The 15,971-nt window shown below is 38.9% G+C and overlaps 1 protein-coding gene across 1 annotated transcript; it reads right to left on the reverse strand.

Moving 5' to 3' along the window:
* Positions 1-775: 775 nt before the first annotated feature.
* cop1 (COP1 E3 ubiquitin ligase) lies at positions 776-10,929 on the reverse strand. The gene is made up of 20 exons (XM_038963964.1): positions 10,277-10,929; positions 9,922-9,981; positions 9,663-9,760; positions 9,363-9,427; positions 8,907-9,026; positions 8,432-8,500; positions 8,256-8,315; positions 7,950-8,041; positions 7,707-7,767; positions 7,333-7,447; positions 6,881-7,016; positions 5,880-6,023; positions 5,536-5,644; positions 5,066-5,147; positions 4,794-4,910; positions 4,526-4,643; positions 4,217-4,341; positions 3,767-3,927; positions 2,930-2,974; positions 776-1,714 (listed from the first exon to the last, which is right to left on the reverse strand). The coding sequence occupies exons 1-20, from the start codon at positions 10,618-10,620 to the stop codon at positions 1,697-1,699; spliced, it is 2,139 nt and encodes a 712-aa protein (XP_038819892.1). The 5' UTR covers positions 10,621-10,929; the 3' UTR covers positions 776-1,696.
* Between the last annotated feature and the right edge of the window lie 5,042 nt (positions 10,930-15,971).

Raw genomic sequence — 15,971 nt, forward strand, 5'->3', positions numbered from 1 at the left:
CGTTAGTAATTTATGTCAACAAAGTCTGCTGAATTGAGAGAGAGAAAGAGATGAGAGATGCCCCATGGTGTGATTGACAGCTGGGTCCTATTTTCTCTCCCTAAAATGGAATATAATGATGTTCTCAGGCTGTGACTCCGGGGGACTCTGTAAGCTCACCCACAGAGAGGCGGTGCTACATGAAGGACTCCTGAGGAGCATCTTCAAGCACACGGTCCACTTTAAAGGATTGCAGTAAGTCCACTCTATAGGGTTGCAGTAAGAGAGGAGGATGGCTGTTACCATGGTGCTGCATGGGGAGAAAATTGAGCTAGAAGAGCTGTGCTGGAGTGGAATGGTGGAAAAATCGAAAAATATCTGATAAAAGGGATAGTCATGTGTTACATAAGTTAATCACCTTCTGATAACTGACAATTGCTGACTCTTATACCAGCAAAAGAAAGAAGCTGCTCACTCAGTTAATAATTTAAGTTACAAGCCATGGGAATTGAGGGGTAGAACTAAACATGTACAAATAATGAATTAGAGTCAAAGTAGGATGAAACGGAAAATGAAATTATTTTCTGTATATAATACTTAGACAGGAACTCAAGGGGTGACAATGAAAACAGTCCTGCAAATAACTAATGTTAAATTGATTGTTCAAGGAAGCTGTCCCATACAAATTGTGAAGATATCAAGATAAGATGCAACTGTGAAAGTCAGGGAACAGACTACTTAATTTCAGTCTTACGTTCCTCCTTTTTAAACCAAGAATAACTCAATGCAAAGAAAGTTCTCTGCAAATAATTTATTTAGGTATACAAATACAGAACATCTCTTGGTCGTGTCTCAGAAAATAGGTACATCTTGGCATTCTAGCAAATCCACTTGATTTCATGTGTTGGACGTGTTCTGGTTGCAACATGTATCATGATTTAATACAAAATGAAAGTATTTTGGAGACAGGATTTGTATTATCAAATACATGTTCACTGACAAAAGAGAAATATACTGTAACATGAGTGAAATGTCTCGAAGTCATTAGTCAATCTTCCGTTGCATTTTCAAACTCAAAATTCTTGACTCTAAGCCATGCCACTGAAAGCTTGATTGCAGAAAGAAAACAAGTCCAGTTAAAAGATGTTGCCATTGCTTGAAACATCAAACAGTCTAAACATAGGGGTAAACCAAAGACTATTGAAAAGGATGACAGATGTATACATTGGGTTGAAAATGCATTCATACAATGAGTCATTTTGCATTTTATTTTTGTTTTGACTTGTGCTTTGGCCTGCAACTTAGCTTCTTGCTGGATGTACCTCTAATGAAATACATTTAACAAGTTTATTAAAAAGAACACATATCAATTAAATTTCAAATCATGTTAAAGAGATGTTCTATTAGTCATTAACTTTATTCAAATAGAGGCTTTCAAAAGATGAATCTACTTCTGTGCAGAAAAGCCCTCAATCTCATTCTGAATTACATACATCCACAATCCTAGTGTATGATGTACTCAGTCTTTTCCAAAGTATTCTTGCTCATTAAAATCAAATGACTTTGGTTTTATTAATTCTCCCAATCTGGTAAGCACCTCAGATCTAGAATTGCAAAGTTTCTATTTGACCAAGAAACTATACGCTCCAATCCCCAGACTGGCCATGAAAGAAATGGAGCCGTAGTTTCCAGAGGCTTTGATGAGATCTGATGGACCTTAAACAAGCTCAAGTACCTATAGAGAGAGAAAAATACAGGTGAGCAGAAAGAATAAACCATGTAGCCCACATTTTTCCTAGGCTGAAAAACCTGATACACTTCACGCAGCCACTCCAATGACAAACTTAATGACGTCCTCTAGTGATTTTTTAAAATGTTCCTGTTGAAAAGTGATAACCCAAGTATACATACAGTAAAGTACGCACACTAAAGGGTAAAGAGCAAAATAGTGGTTTTTAGACTAACTTCAAGTAGGGCATTCATGAGTTGGTTTGATGGGAAGTTGTGATGTCAAAGAGGAGCAATAGAGTACAAAAGAGGAAATATATTTTGTTCTTCTGTATTAGGCAATGTCATCTCTAAACCTCCCCTCCCCCCAGATATGTTTATTGCGGATCTACACTGATCTCAAAAACGACCTCTCCAGAATCCATATGACAGAAATCCGTCGCAGTGACGGAGATCTTTAACCCCCGAGTTCCCAAACTAGAGAAAGACCATGCTAAATACATTAGCAGAGTCCAGGGCCCGGTTTCCCAAAAGCATCTTAAGGCTAAGAACCTTAGTAGGAGCATCGTTAAATATCCGAGATGGGCCATCTCTTTGTTATCCATCTCTCTGTGACTGCCAATAACTTCAGAACAAAGTTAACAAATGTTGCCAATGTCTTCGCAATTGATATAAACAAGCAATGTATTATAAAATGATAATTCAAATGAAAAATGTTAATGCAGTCATCTTGAATTAACAGTTGACTATAGGCCTATTTCAATCACATTGAAATACATTTCATGTTCAATCAATTGTTCTATTTTGCTATATGGAGGATACTGTCTGCAATTTGTCTCAACATATGTCATGAAGTGTAGCCTAACGTGTGCAATGACGTGCCAAATCGGTGATTTAGTGCACTATTATCGAGTAAGCATTAGAATAAGCCGCCTGACTATTTGCAGCTGTAGGTGATATCTAGGAGCTGATCCATCGTCAGTATTGTGGAATAATTAGAATGTTAAAGTAAGATTTGAATGGAGAAAGCTGATCTGAGAGCAGCACTCTCTTTCGATCCCAACAGTATCAACTCATGCTCCAACAATGCACTTAGCGACGTTCTCTCTGCGTGGTGTTTTGGGAAACTCATGTTACATCTTCAGCTGTCTTCAACACTCGTAAGCTTAAGTTCATCACTATTGGGAAACTGGGCCGAGTAAAATACAATCACAAAACAAACCTTGATTGTTCCTTGACTGTTTGCAGCAATCAGCACATTGGACTCCTACAAGAGAGGACACAAACCATGAAACTGTTAAATTGGTACTCATGGTTGATTGACACCATTATTATTCAATTTCTTGATTATGCTTTTACTAAATGACAAATGTGGCCTTAAAGAGTCTGTATAAATGTATCCATAACATTCAAACGATATCATCTGGTAATTAACTTCTCATTTGGTGGATAAAAAAATTAAAAAATTCAGTGCAAAGAGAAAGGAACGATGTTGCTACCTCACTCGCCAAACAAGGTCCATGAATTAAGGAGTAAACTGAAGAGGAAATTCAGCTACTCTTGGAGAGGTCGTTATTAAAATGCTTCATTATTGCTGAAACCAACGCGTTTCGACCCATAGCCTTCATCAGGGTTTTTCAAAAGGTGGTTAATTTAAGCAGTGACAGTGTATGACTGTTGCCAGGTATTTCAACCCTGTGTTTTTCTATTTACCAACCATGGAAATTGTAGGTGGGTTGATGCGTTTGGGATTATGAACATGATCTTAGACCAAACTGTTTGTGTTTTGAGCCATTCTTGTGTGGCAGTTACTTGTCCTTGTGTGAGAGAGTAATAACATGCTCCACTGGACAGTGGTGTCCTTCTGCCTGGAGGAACGCCCTAGTTTCTTATAGACCCTAGACTGGGACCATTATTAAGGTCACAAGAGAGGCATTTGTTGTCAGAAAATATTTAGTTTGCAGCCATTTCGAGAGGCGTAACCGTAACGCAGACATATAAAGAGGATATCAGACATGAATCCCCACTGATCTGACTGACACACAGTTCTCTCACTCACCCCGTCAGGCATAGCTCTCCAGCATACAGCGCTGACAAACTCGTTGGTGTCATCCTCTTTCTTGTCTTTATCCAACACACTCTTCACAGTGTCAAACTTGAATGTCAGCAGTGTCTTGGACAGCCCCTTGTAGTAGAGATAAAGTGAGTTGTTCTCACTTCCTGCAGAGAGAAGAATGATTGAACTCCAAAATCTGGCAGTATATCAGATCTTTTAGTACCATATCATATCAAAGTACTCACTACATTTGAAAGCACCCAAAATGCATTCTTAAACAACTGAACACATCCACGATTGGTCAATCAATAGACTGTCCCCAAACACATTAAATCTAAAGCCGTATATGAATGTCAATCTGATTGTGTCAATCTGAGTAAAAGCATTTTCACATCCACTGAAGGACTTTTCCAGCACCACACAGCATGCTGCTGTCAATGTGGTCCCACTTACCACACGCAACATAGTCTCCATTGGAGGCAAGGCCAACAAAGTTCTTCTCATTGATGTGGCCCTTGAATGAGCGCAAGCAGTGGGGCTTGTTTACATTCCACAGCTTTAGCTGGCTGTCTGTTGAGCTGTGTGATACAGAGGAGGAATTATGAAGGCAGAACAGCAGAACATGCACTTCGACTACCAAATATGGTCTTTATCAGATCAGGGACCTAATAGGAAAATGCTGTGACATTTTGGGGAACATTTACAATATGGTCAAATGTAAAGTGTGACATCTCTGAATGTAATTTGATTGAGTTGACTTACGCAGATACAATTTCCTCTCCGTTGACAAACTTAGCATAGGACACAGCTTTCCTGTGACCTTTGAACACCATGATGGGCTGTTTAGTGTTGCGGAGGTCGTAGTAGTGGACACAGTGGTCTGTGAGAAAACATAGAAAATTACAGTAGTAAAAAAAATTTTTTTTTTTTTTTTTTTACGAAGTGCAATGCATGTTTCAATTCATCCTTCACCCAAATCAAGACCGTGGAAAAGGTTTGGAAGAAGAAGTAGCATCACAGATCAACCGACCTGCACATCCAAAAGCAAGGTGATACCTCGATGTCGGACTGAACTTTACACAGCACACATTTGCTTTGGCCTCGATGCTGGCGACTGAATTGTCAAGGTTGGTAGACCATAACTTCACTGAAAGAAACAAAAACCAGATGCAATCCTAGATTAATAACAAAACACCAGAGATGTTGAGACTGGCAATATGCTCCCTTTAAACCCAGCAGGCATCTTGTTTATTAGGACCTTGGGAGAAGTGCAAACAAACAACTGCATCGTTTCAACATTACCTTTCGCATCATCAGAACCAGAGGCTAGAAGCTTGGGATCCATGAGGTTGAAATCGACACTCCAACATCTTTTCTCATGCTCCTGGAGGAACATCACAGGTGTGAAACAAACATAACTGACTTTTATAACTGAATAGATTTCCATCTATAGAGCAGTGTAAATTCCCCCATAGCTAAAATCTCACTAGCCCAAGAATACTGGGGTACATACTTTAGCAAAGGTTTACTTTGAAGACAGAGTGGATGAAATATGTATTTCATACAGTACATCTGCAACAGTGTCTGTTTCCATTTAGTAATGGATTGAGTGTAGTGTCCAAAGAAAATCAAACAAAGGTAAAAGCTTCTGGGTATAGTAGGAGGCCTTAGCAGCAACAATATCCACAGCTGTGGTTTGTTTGTTCCATTGTATTAGAGTAGTTGTATTTGAAAGGGGGGAACCTCGGGGAATGAGCGCGCCAGGTGCATACCTGATAGACCTTTGACCTTTGGCCAGTGAAACCATCCCACAGGATGACTGTTCCCTCGTAGTCGCTGCTAGCCAACAGATTCTTGTGGTAGCTGCTCCAGCTGATACAGCTGAAATACAAAACGCATGGGGATGTAAGAGCCGAGACCTGTTCTTCCATGTTTCTATGAGGATTAATGATTATCCTAGATAAAGAAAACAGATCCATAAAATCTATAACAGCATTTTAAAAAAATACCTAGAATAGGGAACCCACTAAGGTAATGAACATTGTTTAAAAGTGTGTCATTTCTATTGTAATACAGAGATGGTAATTCTCAACGTTAAGACAGGTTGAAAGGTCACCTGATTTTGGAGTTGCACGTCATTTCATTGACAGGGTAATGAATGTCCACAGCATCCTGGATCACCGTTCCATACTCAAACACCTTGATTTTCTTGGTGACGCCAGCGATGGCAAAGTAATCACAGTCACGATCAAATTCAATGCTGCAGAAACAAGAGCGCAAAACATCAACCTCAATAGCCAATAAGAAGTCGCATCAAACAAGTAACAATGGTGAATTTAGTTGCGTGCAATGAAGCATTATTTCATAAGAAGCATGGTAGCATCTTAAATGGCCCCCTATTCCCTATAGAGTGCACTACTTTTGACCAGCACTATATAGGGAATGAGGCACCAACTGTGAAGCACACTAAGTCTCCCATCAGATTGCATTAGTACTTTTCCATAGAGATAGAGCTGTCAGACACCGTGGTGCCTTCTGCTACACTCTGGTAGCAAATGGAAGATGTATTGTGATACAAGAGCGCTCTCTGTAGGTCAAATTGGATACTAACCATTAGGATGGTGCTAAATTTAACAAAAAAATAAACGCAACATGCAACAATTTCAAAGATTTTACTGAGTTACAGTTCATAGAAAAATCAGTCAATTTAAATAAATTCATTAGGCCCTAATCTATGGATCTCCCATTTGGGAGCCAGGCCCACCCAATCAGAATGAGTTTTTCCCCACAGAAGGGGTTTATTACAGATAGAAATACAACGTTGGAGGCAGCTTATGGTAGAGAAATTAACATTTAAATCTCTGGCAATAGCTCTGGTGGACATTCCGGCAGTCAGCATGCCAATTGTACGCTCCCTCAAAACTTGCTGGATTATCTTGGCAAAGAAGAAATGCTCACCAACAGGGATGCTTTTTGTGCATATAAAAATCCCAGACATTTTCCTTCTGTTGTTTGTTCATGAAACCAACACTTCACATGTTGCATTTATATTTTTGTTCAGTATAATTAGCTAAGCCATCAAAGGCTTAGTGTTTGACAGTTGAGGGTTGACGTTACCTAGAGACAATACTGGAGCCGTTGTAGAGATCACTAGCATAAGACAGGGTCGCCAACGGCCGCACAGAGTTGTACCGTGTGAACTTTGAGAGACACTCCATGAAATCATCCAGTTGATTTAGGTTCCTGCTGTCATCTAAAACAAGACATGACAAACAATAACTATCTAACCCTGAACACCATTAGAAAGTAAACCATGTTTTAGTTGTTTATTATCAGATTCGTCCTTATGTCTTGCGAGCGCCATGTAAGTCAGCCAGAGGGCAGGAGCCTCAAGCCTAAAATAGATTCTGCAAGATAATGCAGCTCAGTCAGCTAAAAGTTAAACCTAGAGGGTTGTTGTTACGGTCATTTGTGGAAGATGCCATCACCCTTCCTCTTTTGGAATACAAGGACATTACTTTACCCAGAGAAGCCTTTTAAGTAAAAGTCGACGTAAACCTAGAGGGTACCTGTTAATCGGGTCATCCGGTTAGAGAAGTAGCATTGCTCCAGATCTTCAAAGTGCGCTGTGAGCCTCTTTCTGCGTGAAGCCAGAGTACTGTTGTACCACGTTTGCCTCTTACCCTTTGGTAAAATAGAAAAGACACTAAACACATGCATCTGCAGAATGTGAACCTGAACCACCAACATCAATGATTCACAATGGCTGCGTCTCGATTCTCCAACCTTCTCCCAAAGTGTAAACTTGCACACTTTCTTGCATGGATTTAACAACACACCACCCAATGCTTACACCAATCCTATGCTTTTAAATCCATGACTAGAAGAGTGGAGAACAGGGATGCAGCCTATGGCTCAGAAAACTAAAGTGGGTCAGACTTACCTGGGAAGTTCCACCAAAACCTGGTGGTTGACTCACATACTCTGTCGAATCGATAAGACTACTGTAAAGGCAAGAATTTGTTCGTTACCGTAAATATATATCAGTGTCTCCTGTAAAAGCTCAACCTTTTCACAACGTTTAAAGGAAATTCCTACAAAGATCCCAAATGTATATTCTAAGTCAGATAATTACTTTGGTCCTTTCACAAGACTAACTAAAGAACAGGACAGAATTTTGTTTTACCTGGGTGCAGGTGAGGGAGCCTCGAAATTGGGCACAGTGCTGTCCAAGTTACGATCCATGTCACTCATTGGTGAGTACAGTCCACTCATTTCCTAGAAAATGCACAATGTATTTAGTTGTTTTTTTTTTACTCCTCAACAGACAGCCTTTACCTGCATTTCTGAACATTCTGGGGCCGTTTTTCTGGGACACAGAGTTTTTGTCCAGGACTAGGCTTAATCTGTGTCAAGGAAACCAGATCTCTGACTTCTAATCCATTTCAGGAGGACAGAAATGTTAGGATAGCTAGCCATGTATATTATTTACCTCAACACGCTTGATATCCTCCTCCAAAAAGTTTAGCTCCTTCTGCAACTGCTCCAGTTGCTGAATGGTAAAACACAATGTCACTCAATAACTAATGGTTATTTCCTCACATAGATTACTACTGTAAGTAAATATTGAAACATTAAGATGAGATCCAAAACAGATATGGGGCACACCTCTCTTTTATTTCTTCTTGCTTCTTTGAGGAATTCCATTAAGATCTGACGTTGAGCAGCTTGTGATTCCTATGGGAATAAACAGACAGAGTTAATGGTCAATCAAGGTATGACTACAAAACCACTTAATAGGATTAATTAAATGTAATGTTATGAATAAACAAAAGATAGTGTATATTTGATCTGCAGTTATTTTTTGGGGGGTTCAAGTTTCAACTTTATTTGTCCCAGAGGGCAATTGGTTTCGCAGCAAGGAGCGCATTAGAAGAAATACCTTGCTGCTGGTCGCTGCACGAGCATGCACACCTGGGTTCGATAAGGGGTTATGTTATGGTTAATGTGGTATAGTTTCAGTGAGGTTATGGTAAAGGTTAGGGAAAGGCATAAAAGTTAACATTGGGTGAGTGTCCCGCTGTCCGCCCACCATTCATTTTCTGCTGGTTAAATATATAGTGCTTAAACAAAATATGCATACCGCTTCCAGCTGTTTCTTTTTCTGAACAAGGAGTTCCAGCATCAAGTTGACATTAGCAAGATCTAGGTTTTCTTGGTCTGTGCCCAGGACGTCTTGAAACACTTGCCATCTTGACCCATTCTAAAAACAGGAGAAATATACAATTAGGCAGGTACTTTGGGGATATTGGGTTAACTGTTGGGTTCCTTCACTATTAGACCTCATACACACCAACAACAATTGCTAGGGTAAAGTTAATGGCAGTTTCCTGGACAGACTAAGCAGAATCCTGGACTACGAAGCTTTTTCAATTAAGATTCTCCATTGAGCTTGCTTTTAAATTGAAGACCAGGCTAAATCTGTGTCTGAGAAACTGGCCCATAATGTTGTTGTCTGCATTTTGTAGTAACATTTGACCCAGGTCTGGTTTCTTGTGCAAGTGTGTGTGTATGAGACCTGATCAGCTGAAGCACTTACCGGATGGTCCATCTTCAGACGTTTTTCATCTGATCTCTGTTTTTGTTTGAGAATAAGTTCATTGACTGTAACAAATCAAAACAAGAGTTAGAATTACTACTGAGGAGGAGTGATGTATTGGAAAGGTTCAAAGATGACTTTTGACCAGGGCCCATACAAAAATAGTCCACCAAATATGGAATAGGTTGCCATTTGGGACAAAGCCGGTGACAAGGCTGTAGGGAAGCTAGCTACACCACAGCCACCAACATATGTAGGACATTGTTTTGAAATCTAATCTATATCAAGAGACAAACCTACCAAGAAAGTTTGGATAGAGCTGATCCACGTTGTCAATGATGTAGTTACATTTTGGGCACCTATTGCTGTCCTCCAAACTCTGGCGAATGCACTTGTAGCTGAACAAAGAAATAGAATGGGAAAACCAGCACAGGGAAAAATGATTGATGCATTGGTGGAGGATACCAAAGGCACTAGTTAATATTGATGAATGGTACTAAAAGCTATAGAAATTAAATGGATGTACTGTAGCCTTGCCAATGTCATCAAGTTTGCTTACCAGAAACTGTGTCCACATTTTGTCATGTGTGCCTCCTCAATCATTTCAAAACAGATCGGGCTGAAAAGAAAATGCAATGCAACATAATTTGGTTAATTAGGAAAATTAACCTTACTTTTACAGTGTTCAACTATTGAAGTGAGAATAAATAAGTGCGAATAACCAATGAGTCTGGTTTACTGATATGCATTTCTGAGCTTTTGTAGCTACCAGGCTAGCTAGCTGCCAAACAGACATTGTAAACAAGAACGCACTCAAATTGAGCTAGCGAGCGACATATAATTAGCAACCTAGACAGCAAGCTATTTAGCTAAACAAGTTCGCCAAGTAGCTAGCATTTTGCAGGAAAACTCACCACACAAAATCGTTGCTTTTATCTTCGTAGGAATTCAAGAGACCATTGTAGAGAGGTGCTTGGTGGAGAGGACGTTTTCTGCTGGTGCCAGATGAGGATGAACTGGGTCTGCTAAGTGTGGCTAAGCTTATTGGAGACTGGACAGCCGCTGCAGGTACGAGCAATCCATCGCCAGTTGTAGCCAGAGTCCGTGAGGGCACAACATTTGAAGAATTGTTCACATTGGCACTGTCGTTACTGCCTACGCTGGTGGCACCGTTAGCATTGGTAGTGCCACCGGTACTGCTGCTACTTGTCCCAGGCCCCGCTCCACCGCCAGTTTGCTGTTGACGGTTGCTTGACATAATTCAAGCCTGATGCCCAACTCTTCCAAGGCCAAAGACTTGTTGTAGTTCACCGCATCCGGGCTCAGCTATTTAGTTAGCTAGCTAGCCAGCTAATGTTAGCTTACCAGCTAATGTGTGCTAGCGAGCTAAGATAAAATAACAATGTACGAATGCACACAAGCTCGCTGTTAGCTAACTGCTTTAGATGCAATTGTAAGCTTTTGTCAACAAGTCGACCATAACAAAGTTGCAAGAATTATACAATCTTCACCGCTGTCTGTCTACGTTCAGGGAATTAGAAACCATCTCCTGGATCTCCTCGGTTACCCAGATGTCTGACACCAAACGAACGTACATTCCTGGCAAAGATTCATTACTGCCCCCTACTACGCAGGAGTAGTGCGTTATAGCTGCGAAGGTGAACCCTGCCTGCATTGAATGAATGCACCCACACCAATAAAATAGGAGATGCAACAAAATGTAGAAAATCATTTATATCATGTTTTGTACTTACATCTAGGATAGTATTGTGTTTTTGTGAAGTATGTAATTGACTTTTTATTATTTTGTATACGTACAGTACCAGTCAGAAGTTTGGACACCCTACTCATTCAAGGGTTTTTCTTTATTTTTACTATTTTCTACATTGTAGAATAATAGTGAATACATCAAAACCATGAAATAACAGATATGGAATAATGTAGTAACCAAAAAAGTGTTAAACAAATCTAAATATATTTTAGATTTTAGATTCTTTAAAGTAGCCACCCTTTGCCTTGAACTCTGTGAAGCATTTACTTAAACTCTGTGAAGAATTTATTTGGACTGCAAATTCTGAGGCTGGTAACTCTAATGAACTTATCCTCTGCAGCAGAGGTAACTCTGGGTCTTCCTTTCCTGTGGCGGTCCTCATGAGAGCCAGTTTCATCATAGTGCTTGATGGTTTTTGTGACTACACTTGAAGAAACTTTCAAAGTTCTTGAAATGTATCGCATTGACTGACCTTCATGTCTTAAAGTAGGGATTGACTGTCGTTTCTCTTTGCTTATTTGAGCTGTTTTTGCCATAATATGGACTTGGTCTTTTATCAAATAGAGCTATCTTCTGTATACCAACCCTACCTTGTCACAACACAACTGATTGGCTCAAACACATTCAGAAGAAAAAAAATCCACAAATGTACTTTTAACAAGGCACACCTGTTAATTGAAATGCATTCCAGGCCATGAAGCTGGTTGAGAGAATGCCAAGAGTGTGCAAAGCTTTCATCAAGGCAAAGGGTGGCTACTTTGAAGAATCTCAAATATAAAATATATTTTGATTTGTTTAATAATGTTCTGGTTACTACATTATTCCACATGTGTTATTAAATAGTGTTGATGACTTCACTATTATTCTACAATGTAGAAATTAGCAAAAATAAAGAAAAATCCTTGAATGAGTATGTGTGTCCAAACTTTTGACTGGTACTGTATATACTTTCCACAAAAATCAGTCTGTAAAAATCTGCAAAGGTTAGATATTGACAGTGCCAAGAGAAAGCATTCACACCCCTTTACTTTTTCCATTTATTTTGTGTTAAAGACCCCATTTGAAATGGATTCAATTGAGATTTTGTGTCACTGGCCTATATGAAATACCCCATAATGTCAAAGTGGAATTATGTTTATAGACATGTTGACAAATTCATAAAAAATGAAAAGCTTAAATGTCTTGAGTCAATAAGTATTCAACCAATTTGTTATGGCAAGCCTAAATAAGTTCAGGAGTAAAAATGTGCTTAAAAACTCACATAATAAATTGCATGGACTCTGCATGCAATAATAGTGTTTAACATGGCTGCAGGTAGCCTATTGGTTAAGAGCGTTGGGTCAGTAACCGAAAGGTGGAAAATCAGTCGATGTGCCCTTGAGCAAGGCACTTAACCCTAATTGCTCATGTAAGTCGTTCTGGATGAGAGCGTCTGCTAAATTACTAAAATGTAAAATGTAAAAGGATTTTTGAATGACTACCTCATCTCTGTACCCCAAACATACAATTATCTGGAAGGTCCCTCAGTCAAGTAGTGAATTTCAAACACAGATTCAACCACAAAGGCCGGAGAAGTTTTCCAATGCCTCGCAAAGAAGGGCACCGATTGGTAGATGGGTAAAAAAAAGCAAACATTGTATATCCCTTTGACCATGGTGAAGTTATTAATTACACATTGGATGGTGTATCAATACACCCAGTCAATGCAAATATACGGGCATCTTTCCTAACTCAGTTTACGGAGAGTAAGGAAACCGGGCAGGGATTTCACCATGAGGCCAAAGGTGACTTTAAAACTGTTACAGAGTTAATGGCTTTGATAGGAGAACTGAGGATGAATCAACAACATTGTAGTTACTCCATAATACTAACCTTATTGACAGAGTGAAAAGAAGGAAGCCTGTACACAATAAAATGTAGCAAAGAAATTAACTGTCCTGAATGTCCTGAATACAAAGCATTATACAGTATATTTTGACAAATCCAACACAACACATCACGGAGTACCACTTCATATTTTCAAGAATAGTGGTGGCTGCATCATGTTATGGATATGTGTGTCATCGGCAAGGACTATGGAGTTTTTTATGATAAAAAGAAACGGAATAGAGCTAAGCACAGGCAAAATCCTAGAGGAAAACCTAGTTCAGTATACTTTCCAACAAACACTGGGAGGCAAATGTACCTTTCAGCAGGACAATAACCTAAAACTCAAGTCCAAATATACACTGGAGTTGCTTACCAAGATGACATTGAATGTTCCTGAGTGGCCTAGTTACAGTTTTGACTTCGGCTTGAATATCTATGGCAAGACTTGAAAATAGCTGTCAGCAATGATCAACAACAAATTAGACAGAAGAATTTAAATATTGCAAATATTTTACAATCCAGGTGTGCAAAGTTCTGAGAAACTTACCCAGAAAGACTCATAGCTGTATTCGCTTCCAAAGGTGATTCTAACATGTATTGACTCAGGGGTGTGAATATTTATGTAAATGTATTTCTGTATTTCATTTTCAATACATTTGCAAAAAATGCATGACATTTTTTTCTCTCCACTTTATCGTTATGGGGTATTGTGTGTAGATGTGTGAGAGAAAAAAAATGATTTAATAAATGTTGAATTCAGGTTGTAACACAATAAAATGTGGAATAAGTCAAGGGGTATGAATACTTTCTGAAGGCACTATATGTTTTTTGGACGTAAAGTTGTCTTGACAAGTTGTGGAGTTAGTGGTGGTGACCATACCTGCCTCTCATGAAGTTCTGACAGCACACAGCAGAGGGCATGATCACCTCTGTCACACTCCTCATCAAGGCTCATTCACGTGACAAGCAAACTATCTCTGTCCATCCACGCTTTATACTAAAATCTCTTTATTCATTCATCTATTTTCTTACATTAGAAGCAATTGGTGTCCCTGTTTTTCCATATCTACTCTCATTCAGTCAAAGTGGAGTATTGTGCATGTAGGCCTGCACAGCGTTCACAGCAAATAATGTTTCCAGTGTTTTCACTTGTGGAACAGATTTATGAACAGTTCCCTGTGTAATTCAATTAAGATGGAAAAAGGCATACTCAGGCAGAGGAAAAATACTGGATATCTTGTAGAATACATTCGTTTCTCTCAAGGACCACCATGGCAAATGTTTATCCTTCCCTGTTCCTTCCCTTTCAAAACAACCTATCTGATTTGTATGTGCATTCATTTATCTCTATTTATGATATTTTTGTATATCACTGTAGCAAATTCATGCCAAGCAATGTTTTATTGTTAAAAAGGTTGGGGAAAATCCCAAAACAGAGGCTAGGGGTGCAATTTTTTTTTTTTTTTGCCATGATGCTTAAAAAGTGAAAGGTACAAAAGTGCATAAAGTGAGAAGGTGCTTAGAAACTAAAGTTTATGTTACTTAATCATCATCAAGATAGAACCTACTCTCCGTCATCTCATACAAAAACAATATTAGTACCTTATTGTTGTTCTTGTGTCCTTCTTTCTGCCATAATTAGCATTTGAAACACAACAGAGACAGTATACCTCTCTGAAGTAGCCAATTCTTAATTACAACAAACAGCCAGAATGCATTCACTACTCACACAACAACAAGTAGCCCACACCTGCTACACATGTTTTATCCCTTTACTGTTGATTTCAATGGTTTGTCACTTGTTTTGCTGTGTTTGCAAAGCAACATTATAATTTCACTTGGTAAATTACCTATTAATAAAGGCCCTGTGCAGTTAAAAACATGATTTCCTGTTTTTTTTGTTCTTGATGCTATTTCCACACTATGAGGTTCGAAATAACACTCTGAAAATGTGAAAATGATATATAGACCTAAGATTGTTCTGCAATTAGGCAAACGTTCTATACATAACTTTTTTCAATTTATGAAAATGCTGTCAATTATTTTTGTTTGAAGTTGGATTGAACAGTGTAAAACAATCAGAATGGAGAAATCCCCATTGAACTCATGTATAATTTATGTTTTGCAACCCTAGGGCCATGCACTGCTCATAAAGCATATTTTATTATTAAAAAACATAAAACACCGTCAAATAACATTATACCATCAAAACTGTGAAAAATATCACCCTGCTCTATCCCCAAATATTTTTTTTACCTTTGACTGTTGATTGGGTTACCACTTACCAATATTTTTTCTGTCACAGCATTCTATAATCACAAGGTAAGGTGGGAGAGGGCAGTGAATATTCCGTTTCAATCTAGCAAATTATGGTATAGATATCAACGTTTTTCCGATGTAGTGCAGCTCATATTTTGTTTGTCTGTCCATTTCTTTCTGCAAACAAGCTCCCCAACCCATCCAGGATAGGTTCCCTGGGCATCCCGGAGCTGGACCCTAATGGACTACACAGACTGCAGTACCACTCTGTTCTTACGACCCAGATAGCCCCAGCACCAACTGACAAAGCTCCTATAGGTCAGATACCTGTAAGGACTACCAATGTCTTGTTTTGGTCATTCAGCCAATCACAGATAGATGAGTAGCCCCTGTCAATTGACAACTCCTTATAAATCTTTCAAAGGGCATGATTTAGCCACCACATGTACTGAAAAAGAGTAATATACTGTATAGACCCAAGATTGTTCTGCTATGGGAAAAAAGTTGTATACAGTTGAAGTCAGAAGTTCACATACACTTTAGCCAAATATATTTAAACTCAGTTTTTCACAATTCCTGACATTTAATCCTGGTAAAAAATTCCCTGTTTTAGGTCTGTTAGGATCACCACTTTATTTTAAGAATGTGAAATGTCAAAATAATAGTAGAGAGAATTATTTATTTCAGCTTTTATTTCTTTCATCACATTC

The sequence above is a fragment of the Salvelinus namaycush genome, chromosome 25, assembly GCF_016432855.1.
Source record: "Salvelinus namaycush isolate Seneca chromosome 25, SaNama_1.0, whole genome shotgun sequence".
Classification (NCBI taxonomy): Eukaryota; Metazoa; Chordata; class Actinopteri; order Salmoniformes; family Salmonidae; genus Salvelinus; species Salvelinus namaycush.